We start from the raw sequence: 26,977 nt of genomic DNA, 5'->3' as shown, positions 1-26,977 counted from the left end.
ATTGCAGAAGAGGAAGCGCGAGCCAGATGATCCGCGTTCGCCTCCTCTAGCGCTGACTTTATATTTGAGTAACGTTAGCAGATTCACAACAGCGCGGACGTGCCTTCAGTTCTTTAGCAGGTATGGTAACGTTACTATTTATGATTAAATTAGACTCTGTTCTGATGGTGGAAATTATCTGAGTAAGTTTAAACACGCGGAAAAGTAATGACATCTTGGCTGAGTACAAGGCTGGAGCTCTATGCAGTGTACTGTAGAGTGACAGGTTTGAAACATATGGCTACAGAAGGTGGCAGCCATATATTGCTTCTGGACTGCATCACATCAGATGAATGTACGAAAGAAACACATTGGGATTTAATGTGTGTAGATTAGCTACAGTAAGGATTTGAGTGTGACAGCTTTCAAATAATGCAGTTATGTTTCGATTGCCCACACCCACTGATTTTGCAAGGCAAACAACCTGCTGTACCTGCAGGGTAACTTCGGAGACTAGAAATGATTCTTAGTTACAATAGCTGCTACAACTGACTGAAAGGTTTAAGATAATGCTAACAAACAGAAGAGAAAGATATGTGTGCTTCATTGTATGTTAATATTTTCTTGGAAGCTCATTTCTAGGAACTACATCCCTCGGACCTTTTCTTATAAAGAACAATTGAATAATTTGTACAACTGAAAGGTTCCATGGATGTTAAAGGTTCTTCACGGAACTACATTGATGCCAGTGTAGAATGCTATTTGTTTATATATATATATATATATATATATATATATATATATATATATATATATATATATATATATATATATATATATATAATATATAACATACATACATACACACATACATGTACATATAGATAGATATCATGATAGCATTTGTTGTACTGCCTTTGATAATATATATATATATATATATATATATATATATATATATATATATATATATATATATATATATATATATATATATTTATTTATTTATTTATTTATTTATTTATTATTTCATTTCATATGTGACTTTTATTATTTATTTTATTTTATTTATTTTTCCCTTTTGATTTGGCTGTGGATTGTGGTCTGGACAATTCCTGGCTGATTTTGTGAGATTTATCCAAAAATGTGTGATAAGCATTCTTCATTTCCTAGATTAATATCTGCTACAAAATCTAGTTTAGGATTGGCAAATGAATCTTTACATAGACATGGATTTTATTATAATCATTTTGTATTGTATAGTCCTGTAAAGTGTGTGTGTGTGTGGTCCATTTTGTTTCTTGTCATATCAGTAGGATCCCCTCAAGGATCTCGGGACAGAATGGGAGTGTCTGGTTGACTTAGTGGGAAGGTGTTTGACGTGCGTTCACATTGTATTTTACCCTTTGTACCCTAATGAGGCTAACTTCCACATCTGACAACAACACACATACGAATTAGATAGTGTGTATGTACTGGGTAGAGAGCATAATTATGTACTACTGCACATTCCTTGACCCGGGGGTGTGGTTTCTGAGTACTACACCCGGGGATCATGAGATATACAGGTCCATTGATTACAGCAGAGCTGTCAGATGCTGCCGTTATACAGGAGGAGATCTACATATCTACAGAGTAATCTGCATGTCACATCTGCTGTACGTTACATCGATAAAAGTGTTGCAAAGCTACAAGAGTTGCTAAACTGCCTTTCCCTTGCAGCAACATCACACTTTCTCCTCTTTTACTAAACACAGGGGCCTGTATGAGATGAGTAACAACTTTTGCATATTGGCCACATGAGCAAGTTCAGAGAAAACGTTGTCTTTGGCTGGCGTTGGTGGTGTCGTGTGTTCTCAATGTGGTTCATGTGCATCATCATACTTTGGATCCTCTTTGCAGTGCACATGAAACCATTAGGCCCCTAGTTGTATATCTTAACTTTTTTTTCTGGTCAATCCTTAGAGAGGTGGTTCTGTTTTTACTATTTTTTTCAAGTAAAATAGTGTTATGACCAAGCATGTGGGTTGGGCCTGAGGAAAGAGGAAATTGAGCTTGTGGTCTATGTGTAATTGTAATTTTTTTTTCTCGAGGGACAGGAAGTTGAGTTCAAGTGAGGATGAACAATAGATCCTAAGATGCACTCTGTTTATGTTTCATTTAGAATCTTTTATTACGAAATAATGTACAAAATATGGATGGGGATGTAGTGTTTCAGTGCACTGACTGTACAGACAGAGCTTGTGTGGTTTTGTTAGTTTTGTAGTTGTACCCAAGTGTTTGTTGATATGCATTTGTAAGACACTTTCAATAAGACAGGAATGACTGCCAGTTCAATGAAAGTCCTGTGACCAGACGCACACTCAGTCGCTCTGTCTTCAGTTTAGCTTAATAACAGATGCTGTCGTGCATCATGAGTAAACCAGAATAGTCGTTAAAGGAATAGTTTACCCAAAAATGAAAATTTGCTAAATATTTACTCGCCCTCAGGCCATCCAATCAAGATGTTGATCAGAACCGATTTTGGAGAAATTTAGCATTACATCACTTGCTCACCAAAGGATCCTCTGCAGTGAATAGGTACCGTCAGAATGAGAGTCCAAACAGCTGATAAAAACAACACAGTAATCCACATGACTATAATCCATCCAAACTGTGTTTTTATAATAAACAATACATTAACTGATGGACCAGAGTTGTATGGATTACTTGTGGATTATTTTTATGTTTTTATCAACTGTTTGGACTCTCATTCTGATGGCACCCATTCACTGCAGAAAATCCATTGGTGAGCAAGTGATGTAATGTTACATGAATCCCCAAAAGGAGAAGTTTAATTTGACACAACAGCAACAGCTGACAGATACTGAGCAGCATAGCAGTGTTTATTAGGAGTGACAGAATTGCAGTTAGCAGAACTGGTGTTAAATTAAATCACAAGCAGTGTTTAATCAAATCACAGTAAGTTTAACAATATTAAAGTAATTTTGCCTGTAGGCTGAGGAAGTTAAAGATGCAATGCATGTCAGTGACACTAGAGGGCGCTTATTCCAAAGATTTACCCTTGATCATGTCTGCAGTGTTTTGTAATGCAGAGTAGTATTGGTTTTGCGTGGTTTCTTTGCTTGTTTGCGGATGTGCTCAGCAGTGTCATGTTTTTCTGCTCTCTGAGCATTAGCTGGTAACATGCCTTCATTGTGCATTGATGTTTAATAAAAATATAAATAAATAAGGAAAGAAATTCCTGGCAGTCGTGTGTTAGCCCTCTTTATATAAGCCCATTAGAAAAACAGTAGGCAGGATGCTTTCTATTGGACATGCAGTTAATGTATCACCAGCACACAGTGCCTGGATAAAACCGATTGCGATCAGCATGGTTATGAATCCATCTAATGTGATTCAAGGGTGGGAATGACTACAGAACAAAGCTTGTTCTAGATTCTAAATTGAAGATTCATTTCTGATCTGTGCATGATGCATACAGTGAATGATGTACAGGTTTACAGCATTTGAATTAATGTATTATTTTAAATTAATATTTGTCAAATTTTTATTTTAACAAAATTATTTTATTAAAGGAAAAGTTCACCTTAAAAATGAAAATTTTGTCATTGTTTACTCTCCCTCATGTCATTCCAAACCTGTAAAAAAAATCTTACTTTTGTTGAACACAAAAGAAGATATTTTAAAGAATATTGAAGAACCAAACAGTTGTTGGTCCCCATTGACTTACATAGTAGGGAAATAAATAAGTCAGTGGGGACCATCAACTGATTAATTACCAGCATTCTTCAAAATATCTACTTTCATGTTCAAAAATAGAAAGAAACTTATACAGGTTTGGAATGACTAAGGGTACAAGTTAAATGATAACAAGTTAAATTTTTGAGTTGAACTGTTCCTTTAATAATTAAAAAAACTAATAATAATTAAATTAACTGTCAAATTAACACGTTAAACTCACAGCAATGTACATTAGCATTCAAACATTTGAACAGTAAGATTTTATGTTATTTATTTTAATTAATTAATTTTTTGCATATATTATATCAGAAATACAATAAAAAGTGACATTCTAAAATATTTTTACAATTTACAATAATATGTTTTAATGTTTTAAAATGTCATTTATTCCTGTGATGGGAAGATGTATTACTGCAACAGAAATATTTGAACAATTTCAGCATGCTGATTTCATATTCAAGTAGCATTTCTTATCATTATCAATGCTGAAACAGATGTGCTACTTAATGTTTTTATGGAAACTGGAATACACAATTTTTTTTTCAAGATTCTTTAACGAATAGAAAGTAAAAAATAAATAAAAATCACTTATTTGAAATAGAAATCATGTAATATAAAAAAATCTTTTTGACCTCAAAACATTGAATGATAGTGTATTAATATTATTTAATTTGAATGCTTATTTACTTTTTTGCAATACTCTAGGCATCACACATCACAAAAAGCATGTAAATACAATAATACGGTTCTATTGTTGTTGTTATTATTATAGGTCAAGACCAAAATGCAACAATATTTTACACCAATTTTAATTACATTTGTCAATTTTACAACATTTTATACAATATATAACAATGTATCCCTAAAATATTGCTTGGAAAAAAAAAAAGTTAAAGACCCTTTATTTAGGGATTGTTGATGACTAAATATAACACTTGGTTAGGGATGTAAATAAGGGTTGTGTTGTCTCATCCACTGTAATATGAGTTGTTCAACGGCTACTGGTTGTGTTTGTGTAAAGACACATCACAGTTTTGTCCTTTATCACACTTAACCATCTATGGTGGCTGTTTTTGTTACTTTACAGTATCTCAGGTTTCCATCACCGCTGAAAGAGCCACAAGTGTTTCGTTTCAAACACAGCGGCACACTCTCTTTCTGTGTGACTGTGCGGCGTGTGGGTGTGTGTGGACTGTCATGTCATCTGCCATGCAGTCCTTCCAGGAGATGAACATTTAATAACAGCTTTCTCCCAGAGAACAACAAGCACTGTAGCCTCAAACGCTGCTTTGCTGCTTTGTTTTTAAAATGCTATAGGAGTCCAGAAGCTGGTGTGCATCCATTAGATTGATGGGTTTAAAAACAAATGAAAGCCATGTTGAATGTGATGTTTGTGTGTAGACTCGATCCACTCAGCGATAACGGAGGGAGATAAGTGTTATATAAGATGATGGCCCTGAATCATCTGGCAAATATTAACTTAAATGGCACTTTTGAGCATGAAATGTCAAGAGATAAAAAAAGCACATCCCACACAAAACATATGGCATAAGAAGCATGTTGGTGCATCTCTTGTAAGGCTACTAAGGCTCCTCCCACTCTTGGCATGTGACTACTGTTTCAGCCCCCATTATTCTTGAACATATACTCCGACACACACTGCTGTTTGCCTGTGAGCACCGTATCAGTGTTTGACTGTATTACACGCTTCTGCTAAGTTTGACTTTTCTGGAGAGAAGAAGAAGTTGAGGATAACAGAAATAATGGGGGCATCTCTGCTTGTGTGCGGGCAGGTTAGTGAACATTCTTTAACATCGATCCAATTTACTGTCATACTAATTTAAATGGACATTTAATCCTCTTTATAAATGGTTAAAATGATATTTTCTGATCTCTCTGCTGTCTTTTAAAAGAGAGAGATGCATTTCAAGCATGCAGAAATAAGGAAGGAACTCTTCTGCTCTGGGTCACTTGTGATTTTTACTACATGTGTGACTGTTAGTCTAAAAATGTGTGTAATGTAAGCACACTGAGCCATCAGAAAGATCTTTGTTTGCACAGAGGGTGTGATTTTCAAGATGTTTGCGCACATGTATGTGAAAGAGCGTGAGTCACTGCGGAATGTCACTGTGTAATATAGGCAGACTTTATACTTATTAAAAAAAATATTTAATATAAATTAAAGCAGCTTTCTTCATAGAGAGCAGCATATTCCTCCTACAGTGCATGCTGTCCTCCTACAGGATTTGTGTCTGATGGCTTATGCTTCACACCAGTGGCTTATGCAATATAGCTACATGGAAAACATTGACCTGTATTAGCATTTGGTTCGAATGTGGCTTGCTGGAGCATTTTTTTTCTGTGCAGAACATGGCTGGTATTTTACCAATTATCAAAATAATGATCCACGCATTAGCAATGTTTGGCTTTATGTAAGACACAATGCCAGTTAAAAGTTTAGACAAACTTGTCTTGCCTCAATTTGTGTTTCATGATCATATACTGTAAGAACATTTGATCTAAAGGCTGAAATACCTGAATTTTGATTGTAGACACATACAAATTGCACTATTTTATATTATTTTATTTTATTTTATGATTAATTTAGAAACAACCTACAAGTGGCCAATAAAGAAGCAAAAATATAGATGTTAGATTTCAAGAAAATTAAATATAAGCATATGAGTTTTTATTTGTTTACATTTTTGTCAGTATATACGGTATATACTTAGATTTGTGTTATTTTATAACTTCAATGACTGTTATTCTAAAATGGAGAAAATAGTAAAAAATAAAATGAAGCATGAATAGAAGTGTACAGTTTTTTTGCAGTGATACAGTAAGCATGATTTGAGGTCTATTGTTTTTAGTGTAGGATTGAGAATATAGGGGTTGTGAGTTCGAGTCTCGGGCCGGCAGGAATTGTGGGTGGGGGGAGTGCATGTACAGTTCTCTCTCCACCTTCAATACCACGACTTAGGTGCCCTTGAGCAAGGCATCGAACCCCCAACTGCTCCCCGGGCGCCGCAGCATAAAATGGCTGCCCACTGCTCCGGGTGTGTGTTCACAGTGTGTGTGTGTGTTCACTGCTCTGTGTGTGTGCACTTCGGATGGGTTAAATGCAGAGCACTAATTCTGAGTATGGGTCACCATACTTGGCTGAATGTCACGTCACTTCACTCACTTATAAAGGACAAATATCAGTAAATAAAAATATTTTGATATTTGATCTCACAATGCTATACAAATATTCTCACTGCAAAATTCTATATGTTTACCACAATTTTTAAAGTTAATCTGAATCTCATGTGATTGGTTATAACGCACAACACTGTAAAAAACATGTACTGTAAAAAGAAATACGATTGAACAAATAAGCCTTAATATTAATTCGAAAATAATACTAGCCTGATAATAATAATAATCATCGTCATATTTTCAAAGGCATCAGACACAGGCGATATCTCTGTCTATGGTCAATGCATGATACTATTGTCTATAGCGCAACCCTATTTTGGATCCCTCATCTGTTTGATATTAGCATTTGATTTATTGTCTCACAAGTAGAAAATCATAAACCTGCTTATTTAGAGAATGAATAGCACAGCCTTCCAAATCAAGCCACATGATTTAGTTATCGCTCATGTTTGTAGCACATCTGCATGATTTTCAACAAACTCCTGAGTACTGTGCAATCATACATTGCTTTAAACACCTTTGAAATGGACACAGTTAGGCCACTGAATGTGTGATGTACCTTCTGGATTAGATCAACTAGATAAACAGTTTTCAGTGTGCTTCATTTTGACACTTGAAGCAGCATGAGGTTGGGCGTTGAGAGCTTGAGGGTGTTTATATTGTAATGGTTGGAATGTGCCTTTGAAGCTGATCTGCGGTCGAGCTCCTTTATTTTAAGTAGTAGTTTATTGAGCCGGTCTATCACCGTCCGCCTTCACACATACAGATGCATCAGTACAAAAACACAGGAGGTTTCCAGACCTGTTGAAATGTGTGTTTGAGCTCCTCATCTTATCAGAACTGAACTGTTTCCACATTCTGACGGAGGTCAAATTTTCTCAGCGAAAGTGAGTGGCAGTACGAGAAGCGTGAATTAGTGTTTTCCTGGTTATTGAAGCTGTCCTTTGTTCCTCAAACGTGAGAAATGTATATTTGTGCACTGGAACTCGAGGTTATTTGACTGTCTGATTTACATAAACGAGGATTATTTGAATAAAGTCTGTGACCTCCACATATCCGCGTGTCTGTGGCTTTTACGAGGATTTTTAGGGAAAACTTTGTCTAATGTTTGTCGTCTTTCTGCTTTAGAATATTATTCATGGTGCTGATCTTATGTGAATTGTTACTGAGGCAAACATGCTGTTTTAACTCGTTACCCACAGCAACCAGCTGTTTATAGTAGGTTTCTATTCATCAATGTAATATGAGCCTATATTTACCAAACTGAGCTTTTCTTTTTGCATTACTAGAATGTGAATTGGTGGACAAGAGCCAATTCAGCGATAATGCTGCAAGATCTCTCAAACAGCTGAAAGCCTCTGATCTCTCACTTCGAAATCTCCTTGAAAAAAATGTCGTCCACAGATGCAGATACACTTGTGTTTTTCAGAATTTAAGATTTTGTATGAGATCATCTTTGCTGTCATCTAATGCTTAATAGTTAAAAAAAGAAATTTAAATAATAATTTAATGTTACATTAATAAATGTAACTTTTAGCAAATCTCTAAATTAATATCCTTTTTATAATGTGATGCCTATTGAAGTATTTAAAAACACTTTAGGTCAGCTAACAGCTCATTCAGCAGAGAAGTGTCTGAACTATAACTGAAGATGTGATGATTATAATGGGCTCTGATGGCTGCAGGTCACATCCATGGAAACAAGAGTTGTGCTTCAACAGGACTTCACTCTGAGACAAGCGAAACACTCACCTGGACGCCACAGACCCGCTCACATGACACATACACAGCATGCAGTGTTAAAGGAATCATAATGTTGTTCAATAGGAGGTCTAAATTAAACAATAGTCTTAAGTGATCATTGCGAATTAGTGAATGATTTTAATTTAGTGCTGACACATTCTTTCATTTTACAGAGATGTGACGTGTCATTTCCTAGTAAGAGAAATGTGGAATCTCCACCAGAGTTTCCTGATAAATTTCTTATGAATCAAACATGATATGAGGATGTGAAAATGGAAGATCTGCTCAATATGAAGTAACCATGATTACAATATATACACTATTGCTGAAAAGTCTTTTATGCTCCTAAAGACTGCATTTTTTGATCAGAAATGCAGTAAAACAGTAATATTGTTAAATAATATTACAATCTGTATACATTTTAAAAATGTAATTTATTTCTGTGATTAAAAGCTGAATTTTCAGCATCATTACTCAAATCTTCAGTGTCAAATGGACCTTCTGAAATCATTTTAAAATGCTGATTTGGAGCTCAAGAAACATTTCTTATTATCAATGTTAAAAACAATTATGCTGCTTAATATTTTTGTGGAAGCTGCTACATTTTTTTTTCCAGGATTTTTTTTTTTGATGAATAGAAAAAAAAACATTCATTATAAATAGACATTTCATAATAGACCTATGTCCTTGCTGAATGAAAGTATTAATTTAAAAAAAAAAAATCTTACTGACCCCAGACTTTTGAATGATAGTGTACTATGACATCGTTGTGGACAAAAATGTATATTCAGTGATTTTAAATAGGCAATAAGTTATCTTCAAACTAAAAAATGCTCATTTTTTATTGGATGGTGCAAAGCAAATGTGCACAGGCCAAAGGTGAGGTTTGTTGTGATATTAATGAATGGTGTTGTTGTGGCACATGCAGCTTATCTGGACAAAAGGGGGATTTTTGGTTTTGTATGTAATGACTTTATGCTTCTCAAACCTTTTTGTGACCAGTTAGAAGGAAAGAGGAACAGGATGCAGACTGCCGTCTGTTGTCCCTAATTTAGTTCTCAACTTTTTATGGTCAGCAGGGATTTGTCTCCTGTTCAGGTCTGAATGAATTACTTTAATCCTCATTCCACCTCCTCTAAAAACAAGTCACACCACACATGCTCACACACACGTTTGTTTGACATTCCCTATCGTGAAGGCAACATTCAAACAATCATATCTCATACCCTTCCATGAATGTTTGAAGGATTTATGGCTTTTTCTCAAAAGCAAACCGTTTGTATACTTGCTCATTTCTCCTGGTAAACAAAGTGTTGTGTGTCTTAAAGGAGTGCCCTGGCCGGCAGGCCGATTGTTAGCCATGCTGCGACAGCAAGAACCCACGATCAGCACCCTGCATCTGGTGGCCAATGATATGTCAGATATCATGGAGAATTTGGACACACGAGAACTCGACATTGGCGATGGGGAAGAGGAGTTTGACGGCCAGGACCCCAATAGTGCAGGTAAAAAACAACAACAGCATGAAATCACAAAATAATCTTTTCTAAAATAATATATAAACTGTATAAATAATCTATTAAATGCGATATATAGTTATTGCGTATATATAGTTATTATATATATATATATATATATATATATATATATATAATATGTGTATATATAGTTATTATATATACACACACACACACATACTGTATATTTAAACTAATATTGAAATTGATATATGCTACCATTTGGGTTCAGTTTGGGGTTAGTTTTTTTTTCAGATGTAACAGTGAAACATATTTCAAATAAATGCTCTTCTTTTGAACTTTCTATTCATTAAATCCGTTAAAAACATGGTTTTCAGAAAAATGTAAAGCAGCACAACTGTTTTCACCAGTTATAATAATAATAGAAATGTTTCTTGAGCAGCAAATCAGTATATTAGAATGATTTCTAAAGGGTTATGTGACACTAAAGACATTTAGTGTTAAAATTGAGCTTTGCCATCGCAGGAATAAATGAATTTTTATATACTGTATATTCAAATAAAATTATATTTTTTAGTTGTAATAATATTTCACAATATTACTGTTTTCACTGTAGTTTTGATTAACAAACACAGCCCTTATGAGCATAAGAGACAGCTTTTAAAAACACGAAAATCTTACCAACCCCAAACTTTTGAACAGTAGTGTAAATACCTATCAGAAATTAATTAGAAATATTTTTTCCACAGAAAACCGCATCCCCTTCTCAGCTGTGTATAAAACAATAGGCTTTAAAGAGACCGGGGCACGTGTATTTCTTACTGCGCTTCCCATCACCGCCAAAATCCTGGAGGTGGAACGCTTCACTTCTGCACAGGATCGCTTCAACATCACCTCCCAGAGAAGCGTCTCTAAGGTGAGATCTCCCACTCCCGCTCCCCTTCACGAAGTGTTAGTATGTGGGCTGAGGAGGTATATTTGTTGCCCAGGAGATTTAGAGGTTGCCAAGGCAATTTACATGTTGCCCTGGAGATTTGGACACTATATACAAAATTACTTAGCACATGCAAATAAAACAGTTTTTCAGAAGAATTATGACAAAAGGCCCTGTTAATAAATCTAATTAAGACTCGTCCCTCGTTTTTAGAAACAGTTTATTAAATGGTTAAATAGTTGAAATATTAAGGAAAAATTGTTGTTTTTGTCCAATTCTACTTTTGTGTTGTTCAGAAAACAGCATACAGTTCTGAACAACATGAGGGTGAGTAAATCATAAGTTTATTTTATTAATCCTTTTTTCTATTGGCTGTTCGCGTATCCAGGCGCTTCCTGCAGTGTTTAAGATAGAGATGAGACACGGAAACTTCACCTGGTTGATAAAAAGGAAGGAGAAACATTTTATGGAGCTTCACAGGGAACTACGCACCTACAAGACCTTCCTCAGAATTCCACTGCCATCCCGCAGGTGACTAATATTAATTTAAATGATGTCAATTTATATTATATTATATTCTTTACTCTAATACTCTAATTGATTCCTGTAATGCAAAGCTGAATTTTCAGCATCATTACTCCAGTCTCATATGATCCTTCAGAAATCATTCTTATCATCTGATTTCGTGCTCCAGATACATTTCTTATTATTAACAATCTTCAGCAGCATTTATTAGATATAGAAGTATGTTATAACTTCACAAATGTCTTTACTGTCACTTTCAGTCAATTTAAAGCATCCTTACTGTGTTTGCTGTCTTGTGGCAATCTTAAGATCTCTTCCTCTGTCTTTGCCATCTTTTTTTTTCATTCGATCAATAGTCACGCGGAGCGGAGGCACACTATTAACAGGAACCTTGAAAGAAACATGCCAAGTCTACCCCGGGGAGGAGGTGAAGAACTGGCCAGGGAAGAACAAGTGTCTAGTCGAAAAGTCAGTGTCCTGTTTCACTGATACACTGCTGACAATGTCATATGATTGGTGTCTGACTAGTGTGCTTTCCTTTACAGAGACAGCTTGAAGACTACTTGAATAAGCTGCTAAAAATGCCAATGTATAGAAACTACCATGCAACAGTACGTGCATATTTAGATTCTGTACAATATTTGAGTCCGTATGTTGTTTCTTGAATTACACACATTAACAACCTGTTCTGTTTTGTACTATAGATGGAATTCATTGATGTGAGTCAGCTGTCCTTCATTCATGATTTGGGACCAAAAGGCTTGTAAGAGTCTTCATTTATTGGCTAATAATGAAGTTTTCATAATTATTTATAGATTATTATTGCATTTTGTGTCATTTTCTGACCATGTTTCCTTCCCAGGGAGGGTATGGTTCTCAAAAGGTCAGGGGGTCACCGTATTCCTGGACTGAACTGCTGTGGTCACAGCAAAATGTGCTACCGCTGGTCTAAACGGTCAGTGTGGTGTCATTCATATTCAAATTATACAAAACAATCATGATGTGACTTACCCTGCTTTAAAATAGAGTAAGATGATTTTCAAGTAAAGACCCTTTTTGTCTTACTGTTGGTGTTTACAGGTGGATGGTGGTGAAGGACTCTTTCCTTGTCCTCATGAAGCCAGACTCAGGTGCCATCTCTTTCGTCCTGTTGGTGGATAAGGTGTTCGACATCAAAATGGAAACTAAAGACACTGAGACGAAGCATGGTGTCCGCATAGACTGTCTGTGCAGGTATGTGAACACACATGGTCATTGAGGCATAATGTTGACTTTTTTGATTAAGTGAAAGAGCTTTTATTTTGTAAAGGACTCTGGTGTTGAAGTTCACGAGTTACCGTCACGCCCGCTGGTGGGGGCAGGCCGTCGATGATTTTGTGCGAAAGTACGGCAGCAATTTCCTTAAGGATCACCGCTTTGGATCCTTCGCCAATGAACAGAAGAATATCCCATCTAAATGGTAAATACTGCTTTGTACATGCATCCACTAAAAAGTTCATACCATGGATGCTTTGGGGTGGGTACTTTTGACTTGAGCCAGTAAGCAACCACCTAGCAACACCTTGGCAACCTCCCACTAAACCTTTTACACGGGCAGAAACCACTCACATTTTCTTCAGAAAATATCAAATACTAGCTAGCATTTAGCTTTCGTATTATATATTCTTATTTTGAAGCCCACTAAAGCTAAACTTTAACTTATTAAAACTGAAATTATCAAAACTATATTACATTTTGTTTTTTATATATATATATTTATATATGTGTGTTTTTTTTTTTGTGTGTGTGTGTGTGTGTGTGTGTGTGTGTGTGTAATGTTACTGATTATTATTATTTATTTATTGAAAAAAATATTTTGGGTTTACAAAGCACACTAAAGCTAAACTTAAACTTAAATGATTAAACCTTCATTATTAAATATATATATATATATATATATATATATATATATATATATATATATATATATGATGTGTGTGTGTGTGTGTGTGTGTGTATATATATATATATAATATATATATTATTATTTATTTATTGAAAAAAGGATAATTCGAGTTTACTTTTAGCTTTAGTTTTTTTTTATTTTTTATTTTATTATAAATTACAATTATGATTTGTGTTTACTATAATATTATTTTATTACTGATTACATTACATTATTACATTAAATTACATTTAGCTTCAGTTTTATATTTTATTATAATATAGTAGCTATTGTATTATTTTATATGATATTATGGAATATCATATCACTGATTATATTATTTTTTTGAAAAAATTATATTTTGAGTTTACTAAGCAAACCAAAGCTACCTTTAGCTTTAGTTTTAAATTAAATTATATTAGCTAGTGTATTGTACTGATTAGATTATTATTTGTTTTCAGCTACAGTAATACATTTCAAAACCATGCAGAGAAAATCAATAACGCATCTAGCAGAAGCCGGTCTCAAAGGTTTCCCAGAACAGATAAACATGTGAAAGCTTCAGCCGTCTGGCGCTGTGTCTTCGGGTGAAGCCTGTTTCGCAGGAGTAACTTGAGAGAAAGAGAGGGAAAGTGTAACCATAGACTCCATTCTCTTTTTTGACCCCGTGGAGGAGTGAGATTGTATCTAGGGCGCAGCTTCACTGCTGGTCTGGGCAGCTGATTTGTTGGTCATTGTTGCAGCATTAAGCCCTATTATCTGTGCTTGTTCTCTGAATAATGAAAATTATGTAATTAAGTTTGAGAAACAGCAAGAGTGTGAGCGTGACACTATCAGCCTTACCCATTGATTTGACTGGCTGGGTGTGTGTTTCAGGTATGTGAATGGGAAGCAGTTTATGGAGGACGTGGCGAATGCGCTGGAGGAGGCAGAGGAGGAGATCTTTATCACCGACTGGTGGTATGTTGAGATAAAACCACTCCCTTTCCTTTGGGTAATATTGATTTATTTTATAAGTAATGCTCAGATTAGATGAACTGCATTGGTTCATATATCCACAGTAAAACTTCCCCTAAACTTGAGAAAATCAATAACCTTGCTCACTTCTAGCAATGCAACAGGATATTGAGTTCATTTCTTAAAGGGTTTCTTGGAAACAGAACTGAGACCATACTGGATATACTGACTTCAGGATATCAATGTCCTAACCAGTCCGCACACAACAGATGTGTTTTGGTTCCGAATAGAAAATAACGTGTATTCAGAACTGTGTGCATGTGGAGCACAATTTAAAAATGAAAATGGTAAGCAACATGCAGAGCATGAAAAAAGGTATTTGCGTCTTAAAAAGTCATTGGAAAATTTCTACACTGAAATAATATAATATAATATAATATAATATAATATAATTTAATATAATATAATATAATATAATATAATATAATAATATAATATAATATAATATAATATAATATATATAATATAATATAATATAATATAATATAATATAATATAATATTTGTGCCCAACTCCTTTTATTTTAATATTTATATTTATTATTTAATAATTATTAATAATTTATTGATTTTTAATTTTATTTTGTATTTATTTGTAATTGTTGATGTAATTAAAATATAATTGTATTAAAATGTAATTAAAATAATTAACAAATTTAAGTTATTGAATTTATTAATTTTTGTTTTCATTTATATTTTTAATTTTGTATTATTATATTATAATGTATTTTTTATATTGATTTTTAAAAATATATATATCCCTTAATTTAATTTTCAATTTAACATTTTATTTAAAAAAAAATCTTTATCCAGTAACAATATATGACTGCAAAATGTATTGTTCCAAAGTTTGTGAACCTTGAAAATAGAAAAAATGACTTTCACAGCATAATGTTGCTTGTCACGTTCGCAAAAACTCAGATGGAAGAGATGTATTGCTTATTGCTTTGTCCTGTCATAACAATTAGGTCATGAACTGAGAGAAAAGCCCAAAGGAAAGTAGTAGAAAGAAAGAGAGGGAAAGAAAGATAGTTGTATACTTCGTACGCACCCTCTCAGAGGGCACCTCCAGCTGGGAGCAATGGCCAAACAGATCCGTTACCTTCATCAGACAGATGCCTGGTGCTGTGTTACATCATCACTCAATCATCACAGCAGACATCCTGCAAGTGTGAGATTCGAGTGTGCGTTTGTGTGTGTGTGCACTTTTTTTCCCTAGCTTAATACATTTGAATTTATGTAGACGACAGTGAGATGTGAGTCTAGACGTTGATGCATATTTGATGTTACAAATGCTTCCCCTGCTGATGAGGTCACCTCTGTGTGTCACGGCAGGCTGAGCCCTGAGATCTTCCTCAAGAGGCCTGTCGTCGAGGGCAACCGCTGGAGACTTGATTCCATTTTGAAACGGCAAGCGGTGAGTTAATCCAACACATAGCTGTGACTTTACTGCACCAGCGGTAAAACCTTCCCATTCAGTGTACTCATGTAATAATTTACACTCCAGGGTGTCTTCCTGGTAATATATTAATATTGACTGGTGGATTTGCTGTATTGATTATCAAGAACTGCTTGTTCTTGCAGCAAAAAGGTGTGCGGATCTTTGTGATGTTGTACAAGGAGGTGGAATTGGCTCTCGGCATAAACAGCGAATACAGCAAACGGACACTACTACAACTTCACCCAAATATCAAGGTGAGATGAAAGTAGTCAGTTCATGAATTGGCCCACGTGAAGCTGTGATTATGAACAAGTTATCAATGACTGCAAAGCCAATAACTACTGAAATAAAACTGTTTTTTTTAGTTGACAAATTACAGAATTAAACTAAGTAACGAGCTGTTCGATGGATGGTAACTATAATATTATCACTGAAATCTTTTGTAACACTTTATTTTAAGGTGTCCTTGTTACACGTTACATGTACTTCCTATTATTATAATAACAATTAATTATGCATAATTGCATGCAAGTAACCCTAAGCCAAACCCTAATCATAACCCTAACAATATAGTACATTAATATTACTTCATACCTAAATGTATAATTTCACTGTAACAAGGACCCCTTAAAATAAAGTGTAACCAAATCTGTTTCATAATTAGTTACACTTCTAGCTACTGTAAAAAGTAATATTATTACTGTTACTACTTACTAGTAAGTAGTTACTGCACAACACTGTCTACAGCTTACTTACATCATAGTAATGGTTTCTAGTTTATTTTGAATCAGACATAATTTCAAAATGACTCTCAATTCAGTGAGGGTATCATTTGAGTCACTGACTGGTTCATAGCTGTGTAATACATTTTACTGACTGACTCATTTAAAGTACTTCTTTGTAAGAATAAATTGTTCACAGATCGGACATCTGGCACATACTCTAAGAAGTTTAAGTCTGACTGCACTGCATCTGGACTCAAAGTTTTCTTGACTGGCCAACTATGTTGACTTGTGTTTTTGCTTTTTGTTTTGCATATTGCGATTTCACAATCTTTAACCACTGTGCTATATCAAAGAGAGCTTACAAATTTCTTTTCGCAGGTAATGAGGCATCCTGACCATGTCTCCTCTTCCGTGTACCTGTGGGCACATCATGAGAAGATTGTAGTGATTGACCAATCGGTGGCTTTTGTGGGAGGCATTGACTTGGCGTACGGACGCTGGGATGATGTGGAGCATCGGCTGACTGACATAGGAAGTGTTACCAGGACTCTTCCTGTGTCTACAGAGGTTTGGGAGATCTCATATTTTATACTGGCAGTGTTGTTTTAGTATGACTTATATACTATCATAGTATTTATTAAAGGCATAGTTCACCCAAAAAAGTAAATTCTGTTATATGTTGCTCACCCTCATGTCATTCTAAACCCGTTCATCTTCGGAACACAAATTAAGATATTTTTGATAATTGTTTTTATTTTTATTTTTTATTTTTTTTTTTTATTTTGTTTGTATATGTTCTTTAGTAGAGGGCAGGTCTACTTAGCACAAGGAAGCGCTCCAGGTTTAAAATAAAATGCTATAATGACATTACGAAAAGTGCGACCGCTGCAAATCACGTTGTTATTGCATTGCACGATTTATGCATGTGTAAGGGGTCAAAGTTTTTTTTTATTATTATTATTATTATTATTATTATTATTATTATTACTACTATGTTTTGGTTTTGAGGAATTGTTTTTTGGTGTTTTTTTATATTTATATATAACCTTCCGCAAGGTATTTTTCAATTACTTTCAGAAAGTGGTAGGGACAATATCGACCCTGGCAAAAAGTGGTGGTTTTATTCTATCTGTTTTCTTTTTATTTATTATATAATTTTAAGAAAAAGCCATTGCTACATGTACTGCGTTAAGCTAACTGAGACTTGTTATAGCACTTTTATATCATTGCTCTTTTGTTGATTTTGATTGCTTCCATTGTCCTCATTTGTAAGTTGCTTTGGATAAAAGCGTCTACTAAATGACTAAATGTAAAAACAATTAACAAAAGCAAAAAAATTATATATATATAAATTAAGTTTTTCAAGTAATATTTATATTTCAATTAAAATCAATTTTTGTGATTTATGAATACACAATCAAATATAGAAAATACTTATTTGATGTCCTACTATGTGTCACAGAACACTTCTGAAGGCTCTCCTGCTATGGCCTCTCAATCACACGGTCCCAGCACGGTGCACACAAACGGCAAAAGTTTGCCTGTTGACACAGTGGACCAGCCGAAACTAAAAGGACAGGGCAAGACAAAGAAGACCCGATTCAGCATCCGCAGGCACCTGCAGAAACACGGACTGGCTCCTGCAGACAGCGTGAGCAGCGTCGAGAGCTCTGAAGAAAGTGAGTACGCCTCCGTCTCTGGAGCGCTGGCGAACGCAGACTAGTGGCATGTAACTGACCTAAACTCCCACATTCAGCACGGCTGATTTTCTAATGCCTGCTGGCAGAGCTTTCATATGACTGACCAGCTTATGCAATGATTTGCAGTGTTTACCATAAGTGCAGAAAGACACAAATCATTAAGGTTTTAGTTGAGGCTTGTGATATTAAAATGTGTTGTTATAAAATACGCTTATGAATATTTTAGTCTAAAATCTATATTCATGTTCAAATACTCTCTCTTTTTCACGCACGTTTTCCATACCACGCTTTTTAAGAGGGTTGTCACGGTTGTAAAGATGCCCCTTTTCTTTAGGTTATTCTAACAGTATTTGCAGCCACCAAAATTTGATCCCTCTTAAATGGATCGAGCTGAGGGTGTCCATGCCCTCCTGCTTGTGCCCAAGTGGTGAGTAAGAATCAGGCTTGGGTGAGACGTTTCAGGTGTGGACTCTGTCAGAGGTTGCCCCTAATTCTGATCCTGAAAGGTTTTGTTGTAAAGAGCTATTTTCTGGGTCAATAGAGCAACCTTTCAAAGCACTGTGTGGTTTGCTGTGTTTCAACATTCATCTGGAGGAGTCTGCAAAATGACCTGACTAAGATTCAAAGTATTCAAAGCTGGCAGATTCCATGCATGTGTGTTAGTTTGGACTGACATGGCAGTAACTCAACAGTGTGAAAGCATGGATTGCTGAAAAAAGTTGAAGTTTTGGGTGTGCTTTTTGGATTGATGCATGGTTTTGGTTGCATTTTGTTGTTGGTGATTTTTTTTGTCTTTATTTGTTTATTTTTTCTGTCACTCTTATCAGAGACTGAAGCAGCACAGGATCTGCAAGCAGATGTGATTGGCCTGATGGGAAACACGCGGTTCTGGCATGGCAAAGATTACTGTAACTTTGTTCATAAAGACTGGGTCCAGTTGGATAAACCTTTTGATGGTGAATTATTGCTTTTAAAGTTTGCATTTTTTTTTTTTTTAAAGATAACAGCATTTATTGGTTTTATAATAATTTTTGTGCATATAAATATAAAACAATACAATACAATACATGAAATGAATAAATATTTATATATTAAAAGCTTTATTATATATATTCGTATTATGTACATTTGTAAAAAATATTAGAGTATTAGAATATTTTTGCAGATTTCATCGACAGGCACATAACTCCCAGAATGCCTTGGCATGACATTGCCTCGGTGGTTCATGGGAAAGCAGCCAGAGATGTTGCACGGCACTTCATTCAGCGCTGGAATTTCACAAAGGTGAGAAAGCCAACATTGGTGTCATTTAGTGCAGTATGTCTTCATATCGGCTCTCAGAATTTCCTGGTTTTATGTGGATAATTGACACATAATATGTCCACATGATGTGTTTTTTTCTACATCAAGATTTTATGTTAAAATGAATATGAATGTCAAAGAAAACTATAGATTTTTTAACTGGTCAGCATTTCTTTTTTACTTCTTATATCATTTGCAATGATCCTGCAGTGTGAGAAATTAATTTTAAAAGTACAAGTATTCCACACAGTCTTTTTATTAGTATTTCGTAAAACATGTATACATAATAATTCAAATAAAATTAGTTTTACAAGTTTTACACTACAAGACATTTCAACTTCTTAAATGTATTTCATGTCACCCCCATGCTGTTGACTAATATCATAAACATGGTTTTGAATATATGTTTGTATTTGCATTGCCACCTTGTTTCAGATCATGAAGCCCAAATACAGATCCCTGTCGTACCCATACCTCCTTCCTAAATCTCACACTACTGCGAATGAGATCAAGTATCAGGTCCCTGGCTGCACCCAGACTAATGTCCAGGTACAGTTTTATGTAAACATCAATATAACCATCAGATCTTCTACAGACAAATACCTCATGCATCTTTAAAAATACTTTCTTTAATTAGGTGTTACGATCCGCCTCGGACTGGTCAGCGGGTATAAAATACCACGAGGAGTCGATTCATACGGCTTACGTCAACGCAATTGAAAACAGCGAACACTATATTTACATAGAGGTATGTGTCACAAAGGACATATACTCAGTTCTCTAAATGTGTTCATATTATCCCCATCTAATAGCCTCACTGTTGATGTATTGGTTGCTAACCACAGAGACTGTTGCTTTAATGTCTATAGAATATACTGGATGTCCTATATTAGCCTTTCAATGGGTTAATGTGTTGCGTTTCCTCTTTCAGAACCAGTTCTTCATAAGCTGCGCAGACAACAAAGTCGTTCACAATAAAATCGGAGATGCCATTGCCAAGAGGATCATAAAAGCATATCGGTGAGATGCTTTCAATAAGTTGCTTCTTTTGTTCAGTCTCCAACTTATTAAACAAATCTCTGAACCACAAAGGCACCAAATTCTTTAATGAAACACTTGTAAATCAATAAGACATAGAGTCTAAAGACAAAAAGGAATTCTTTATTGGTAAAACAATAGCCGGCCATGAATAGATAGACTGTTTAAGGCCATACTTACACAAGCTGTCTTTGATGTTAATCTCTCTTGCTCTAAAAGTAACAAGTCATGTCAAGTCCTTTCTGTGCATTTCACAGGGATGGTAAAAAATACCGCGTGTATGTGGTCACACCACTGCTTCCTGGGTTTGAGGGGAACATCAACACTGGAGGAGGCAGTGCCATACAGGCAGTCATGCACTTCAATTACAGGTAACACGAAAAAAAGGATCCTAGTATTGAGTAGAAAGAAATTTCCTTAGTAAATATAGACTGCTGTTTAAACTTCATTCTGTAAAGGATGTGACCGCAAAGAAATTTGTTACAAAAGATTTTGAACTTTATATTGATTGAAAAATCATGAAAAAAAAGATAATTGTTTCCAAAAAAGGGATAGTTCACCCAAAAATGAAAATTCTTTCATTAATCACTCACCCTCATGTCATTCCAAACCTACAGTATAAGACCTTCCTTCATCTTCGGAACACAAATTAAGATATTTTTGGTGAAATCCGAGAGCTTTCTGACCCTGCATAGACAGCAAGACAACTGACACATTCAGAGCCCAGAATGGTAGTAAGGACTTCGTTAAAATTTTATGAAGCTACGAGAATGCTTTTTGTGTGCAAAGAAAGCAAAAATAATGACTTTATTCAGCAATTTCTTCTCTTCCGCATCAGACTTTGACACACATTCACAGTATCACAAGCATGAATCTCGGTACACTCATGAATGGCAGTGAAGACTGACACAGAAGAGAAGAAATTGGTGAATAAAGTTATTTTTGTTTTCTTTGTGCACAGAAAGTATTCTCGTAGCTTTATAAAATTAAGGTTGAACTACTGATGTCACATTGACTATATTAACGATGTCCTTACTACCTTTCTGGACCTTAAAAGTGTGTCAGTTGTGTTGATGTTTATGTAGGATAGTAGAGCTCTCAGATTTCATCAAAAATATCTTAAGTTGTGTTCTGAAGATGAAGAAAGGTCTTACAGGTTTGGAACGACATCAGAGTAATTAATGACAGAATTCTCATTTTTGGGTGAACTATCCCTTCTAGCAGAAGAACTGTTTACAACATTGCTAGTATTAAGAAGTGTTTTTCTTGAGTACCAAATCAGCAGTTAGAATGATTTCTGATGGATCATGTGACACTGAACACTGGAATAGTGGCTTCTGAAAATTAAGCCATGCCAACACAGTAATAAATTACGAAATAGTATAGTTGTAAATTATCAGATAATTTAAAGGAATATTCGGCCTTCAGTAGTCCATCTTTTTTGCATAAAGCCGATTACCGCAGAAAATACATTGTCAGTGCTAGTAAAAGTGAAATACTGAATATAATATACAGACAAGTTTAGTAAGTGACTATATAACACGTCTAATAGTTTTTAATTTGGGACTATACTGTACTTGTGACTATAAATAATGTTTTAATCTTCCATTCTGTAAATAATGTGTTTGACCTCCACTGTACTGTAAGTGCTTTAACTGAAGCGTTATTTTTATTTGTGGTAACTGACCACAGAATGCTGCAAATGTGTTGATAGAGCATTGCTTGTATTGAAGACAGCAAATTACTTACATCTACCTATAAAAGTTAAACTATGATTCTGCTGCATTAAAGAGTTTTCATTTATCATATAAACAGGGAGTGTTACATTGGAGGGATTTGTTTGCGAATGTTTTTTCTAAATTTATTGTGGCTTTTTTAATGCAGGACAATGATTAGAGGAGACTGCTCCATTATCTCTCAGCTGAAGAAAGCAAGTGAGTACACAGATATATAAATACCCATAAATGTTTAATCTGTGGAGGGTGTGTCTGTAATTCTTCAGAAGGTCTTCATAGGGTTTCTGTGAAGTTTCTGTGGTTGACCCATGCAGTGCAGGCACTCAAAGACCTCTGTGATTTTCTGTATCCACTGTTTTGAAAAATTAATAGCTTGATTGATTTTATTTGATGGGTTTTTGGTGTCTAAGGAGAGGCTCAAACAGACAAGAACAAGAAAATAAGTATTTCCTGAAGTGCTAATCTTTTACCTATAAAGCCTTTAGTCTTCCCATCCAAAAAACTACACAGTAATGGACAATAATAGATCATTACGTCTTATATTCTCAAACAAGTTTGCTGCAGTTGTAACTTAAATAAGCGACAACTGTACTATCCCATGAAGTGACTTATTGTAATCTCACATCTCTTAATGCAGCTTTAATAATGCTAGAGCTTAGAGAATCCTTCAGAACTTTAAAACACAACAGTGCCCTCTTGTGGTTTTTAATTTATAGTAAAAGACAAAATCATAGTGGTTTGTTGTGAAAGACCTATTGGAGAAGTACGCAGTGTGTGTTTTGTATTGTGCACCATCTACTTGCAGTCAAACCCACTGCTGCAGTGTCATGATGTGGTGAAGAGCGGTCAGTCTGTACCCATTAACCCCGCCATGAGAAAGGAAGGAGTGAAGTTTCTCTGTCTGAATTATCCAGCATGTTGTTGGTGTCCTGTTGCAGCTTCACTGGATCCCACAGTGTCCCGAATACAGATACAGATACATATCGATGTTTTCTGTAAATGCAGGAGCTTGATTGTGGGTGTATCATTGGTCTGGTGTTGTTATAAATATAGCTAGATTTGTGCTGTGGAACTGCACAGCCTTCTGCTCAAATCAAATAATCACAAAAATATACAAGAAATTTAGTTACATTTAAAAGAAATATTTGAAAATGTGAGATTAAGCTGTATGTAAGACACTCATTTTTGAAGTGACACTGTACAACTGTAACATCAGCGAATGAAGTATCAGAGGAAGGAAATGGAAACTCTATTGAGCTCCTCATGTGGCGTGAATGTGAGGGGTGTCGAAATACATGCAAAAAAGACACACTTTTATCTTATTTTTCTTGTCTTTACTGATTAGGTACTTATTATTGAAATAAATTATTGCATTAAATCAGGTTTATTTACATAGCGCTTTATACAATACAGATTGTTTCAAAGCAGCTTCAAGGGAAAATAATGGTCTTAATGTAGCAAAATTCATCAATTATGAAATCATTTCCATTTTAGCTATAAAGCAGGTCTATAGAAGAAAAATTGTTTTCATTATTCTGCTCAGTTTAGACACCGAGTGGTTGAACTAGGTATTGCAGTCCAAATTCAAAATATTGGAGAGGGTTTTTTTTTTTTTTTTTCACCCGGCCCCTCCTCCTCAGACTTGATACACAAGCAGGTTGCCAGATTTACGACACAAACACGAACGAGTGCACTTGACGATGAATGAAATGAAATACGCCGTGTTTTCCGCCTACATGGCAACCCGGGGTGCCGAAATACAATTGGGTAAATTGGCAGTGGGCAGATTTCACAAACCAAAACAAAGACCGACATTCCGGCCCGGAAATTTTAAACTTTTAAAGTTAAACTTTATTAAAAAAAAATAATAATAATAATAATAAAAAAAAATTTTTATGCTATACAGATGAATAAGTTATATAGGTAAATGACACAATGTTTATTTTTGGCTGAACTATTTCTGTAAACTATTCCTTGTAAACATCAAATGAAACCGGAACATGAATATATAGAAACCCTAAAAACATAATTTGCTGTCTCTCTCTCTCTCTCTGTGTGTCTGCAGTGGGTGATCAGTGGATAAATTACATCTCATTTGGGGGTCTGAGGACCCACGCTGAGCTGGAGGGAAAGCTGGTGACTGAACTGATATATGTGCACAGCAAGATGCTTATTGCCGACGACAACACCGTCATCATTGGTGAGTAAAAATAGAAATTTGCAGACAGGAAAAGCACATAATGAGTGTATGTCATCTATACACATGTGCTAATAGAAATGATGTGGCAGTCATGAAACTGCTGCTGTGGTAATTTGTGGTAATGTGACGTAAAGGTTTATATCAGAGAAGGACAGAGATGAAATGCCTCCTCCTGCTGTTTAGATGTAGTATTGTAGTCTATTATTTAAAATTTCAATTTAGCATTTTCAGGACTTTCATCATAAATATACATTGTTTCTGCCAGGTTCTGCTAATATCAATGACCGGAGCATGCTGGGTAAGAGAGACAGCGAGGTGGCTGTCATCTTTGAGGATATCCACACTGTGAAGTCAGTGATGGACGGTCAGGAGTATCAGGCCGGACGCTTTGGATTGAGTCTGCGGTTGGAGTGTTTCAGGTTCAGGACTCATCTAAGTCTGTTTCTTAACATAAACAAGCAAATAAGGTTTAAAGATGTTTTCTACTTCCTTTAAAATCAATAGGATGATTCTTGGCGCCAACACTGACCCCAGTATTGATGTGACGGACCCTATAAGTGACCAGTTTTACAAGGAGGTGTGGATGACCACCGCTGCCCGCAATGCAACTATTTACCAGAAGGTCAGCTTAAAGTTTTCACACAAAATATCTGTCTATCTATCTATAAGGTTCTTTTCATATAACCTGACTGAAACTTCTCCATCTCCTGCAGGTGTTCCGCTGCTTGCCGTCCAGTGACGTTCGGTCAATTTTAGAGCTGGATGGCTTCCTCTCTAAGCCTGGTTTGGAGAAGGAGGACCCTGCACGTGCTCAAGAGGAGCTGAAGAAGATTCGAGGCTTCCTGGTGCAGTTCCCTCTCCAGTTCCTCAGCGAGCAGAACCTTCTGCCACCCATCGGATCAAAAGAAGCCATGGTGCCCATGGACGTGTGGACGTGAGAGAACCTACCCACATCACCCGAATAAAATAAGAAACTGCAAATCTAGCAGATGTACCAGGAACAACCTAAGCTTTCTTATTATTTAACAAACACTTCTGAGACAGAAAAAGAGATCTGAAGGAGCTTCCGCCATAAGTTGTTTACCAGATTGGTTTGTTTCATCCCTGTTTGAAGCGTGATTGTTTATATATTCTAACACTATGCAACTAATATTATTTTTTATGAACTACTCTCATAAATCCTATAAAATAGTGATATGGATGCGTTTGTGGTGTCCTGATTGGATGCTGTATGTTGGTTTCTTGTTCATTATTATTGAATGGTTTTGTGCCCTGTAACATGCACTGAATAGGTATTATTCTCTGCAATTAAGTGCCAACTATGTGAAACTTTTATCTTTTCTCGATATGAAGTGCAAACATTCCTTGTGTAATATATCTCAAGGTAATTTATGGTTATGTTATAGTGGACATGGTCCATTAAATGTTGCTTTCCTATGGTATGACTTGCCATGTTTTGGTGGCCTTATTTGTTTACTGTGTTCTTAATGCTGGTTATGAACTAAAACCCACCAAAGCATTTTGTCTATTATGACCAAACCAAGTTTTCGTAAGACTAGTATTTAGACTTATCCCCATTGCTTGTCTGTTCTTGAAGTAATGAAATCATTGCTCATGACATTCCATTTAAAAGTACTGAATCAACTACAACTGCTACGGTTTAAATAAACTGTTCAGGATTTTCATGTCACTGTAAAGACTGCAGCATGTGTGTCCTGCATTCTGAATATCCAGCAAGTATCTTCTAACAGTTGTTAGCCTAGCACTTAAATGTCTGCACTGTTGATTGTGTATCTGCACTTTTACTTCCAAAAAAAATCCTGTTCTCTTTTTTATCATCTTTTCCTCATGCATTTTTACTCTTTTCCCCATTAATTGCATTTTTGCACAAAATATGTATCATCAAAAACACAAATGATCTGTGTTGGGATGTTTATGAAATATGTGAATTGATGTTATTCAGATGATTAAACCATAATTTTCACACTACTGAGTCTGTCTGTAGGTCTGTCTATCTATCTGTTATCAAAGTGTTGGGGTTTACTACACAAATGGTTGATTGGAACATCATGTCTGTTCTGCGGCTGTGTGTGTGTGTCTCTGGGGTGTCTGATAATGACTGAATGTGTGAACACTGTCTTACTGTCTCAGTGGTCTGTGTGGGGGGGTGTGGTGTGTACATGTGTTTCTCTGGGATATGTACAGCTGTCATGTTCCCTGCAGACTGCAGTCTGTGAGCTACAGCTGAGCAACAGTCCCTGATACAATCTCCTGACCTTTGACCTACCTCTCAC

General features: G+C 35.5%; 1 protein-coding gene across 2 annotated transcripts; it reads left to right on the top strand.

Annotated features, from left to right (window-relative positions):
• On the top strand, positions 1-26,672 carry LOC109049365 (phospholipase D1-like). 2 transcript variants are annotated; one of them, XM_042751837.1, is made up of 26 exons: positions 1-120; positions 9,993-10,169; positions 10,892-11,058; positions 11,465-11,607; positions 11,958-12,069; positions 12,147-12,212; positions 12,306-12,364; positions 12,464-12,556; positions 12,682-12,834; positions 12,911-13,060; positions 14,402-14,485; positions 15,877-15,958; positions 16,126-16,236; positions 17,086-17,274; positions 18,170-18,386; positions 19,235-19,363; positions 19,573-19,691; positions 20,145-20,258; positions 20,347-20,457; positions 20,641-20,729; positions 21,005-21,118; positions 22,632-22,681; positions 24,549-24,683; positions 24,949-25,102; positions 25,188-25,305; positions 25,397-26,672. In XM_042751837.1, exons 2-26 carry the CDS (start codon positions 10,025-10,027, stop codon positions 25,619-25,621), a joined length of 3,129 nt encoding a protein of 1,042 aa, XP_042607771.1. In that variant the 5' UTR covers positions 1-120; positions 9,993-10,024; the 3' UTR covers positions 25,622-26,672. The 2 variants fall into 2 exon arrangements, with proteins under 2 accessions (XP_042607771.1, XP_042607770.1); XM_042751836.1 differs by lacking the exon at positions 1-120 and adding an exon at positions 5,359-5,516.
• Positions 26,673-26,977: the final 305 nt, after the last annotated feature.

The sequence above is a fragment of the Cyprinus carpio genome, chromosome B24 (genome assembly GCF_018340385.1).
Source record: "Cyprinus carpio isolate SPL01 chromosome B24, ASM1834038v1, whole genome shotgun sequence".
Lineage (NCBI taxonomy): Eukaryota > Metazoa > Chordata > Actinopteri > Cypriniformes > Cyprinidae > Cyprinus > Cyprinus carpio.
Note: the sequence above shows the minus strand (reverse complement) of the source record. Positions and strands in the feature narration are given on the sequence as shown.

Excerpts from the sequence above, each read along its gene's own strand:
- LOC109049365 (XM_042751837.1), top strand. The coding sequence starts at position 10,025 with ATGCTGCGACAGCAAGAACCCACGATCAGCACCCTGCATCTGGTGGCC. Across the intron at positions 20,458-20,640 it reads AACACTATATTTACATAGAG|AACCAGTTCTTCATAAGCTG; the intron begins GTATGTGTCACA and ends TTCCTCTTTCAG. Across the intron at positions 21,119-22,631 it reads GTCATGCACTTCAATTACAG|GACAATGATTAGAGGAGACT; the intron begins GTAACACGAAAA and ends TTTTTAATGCAG.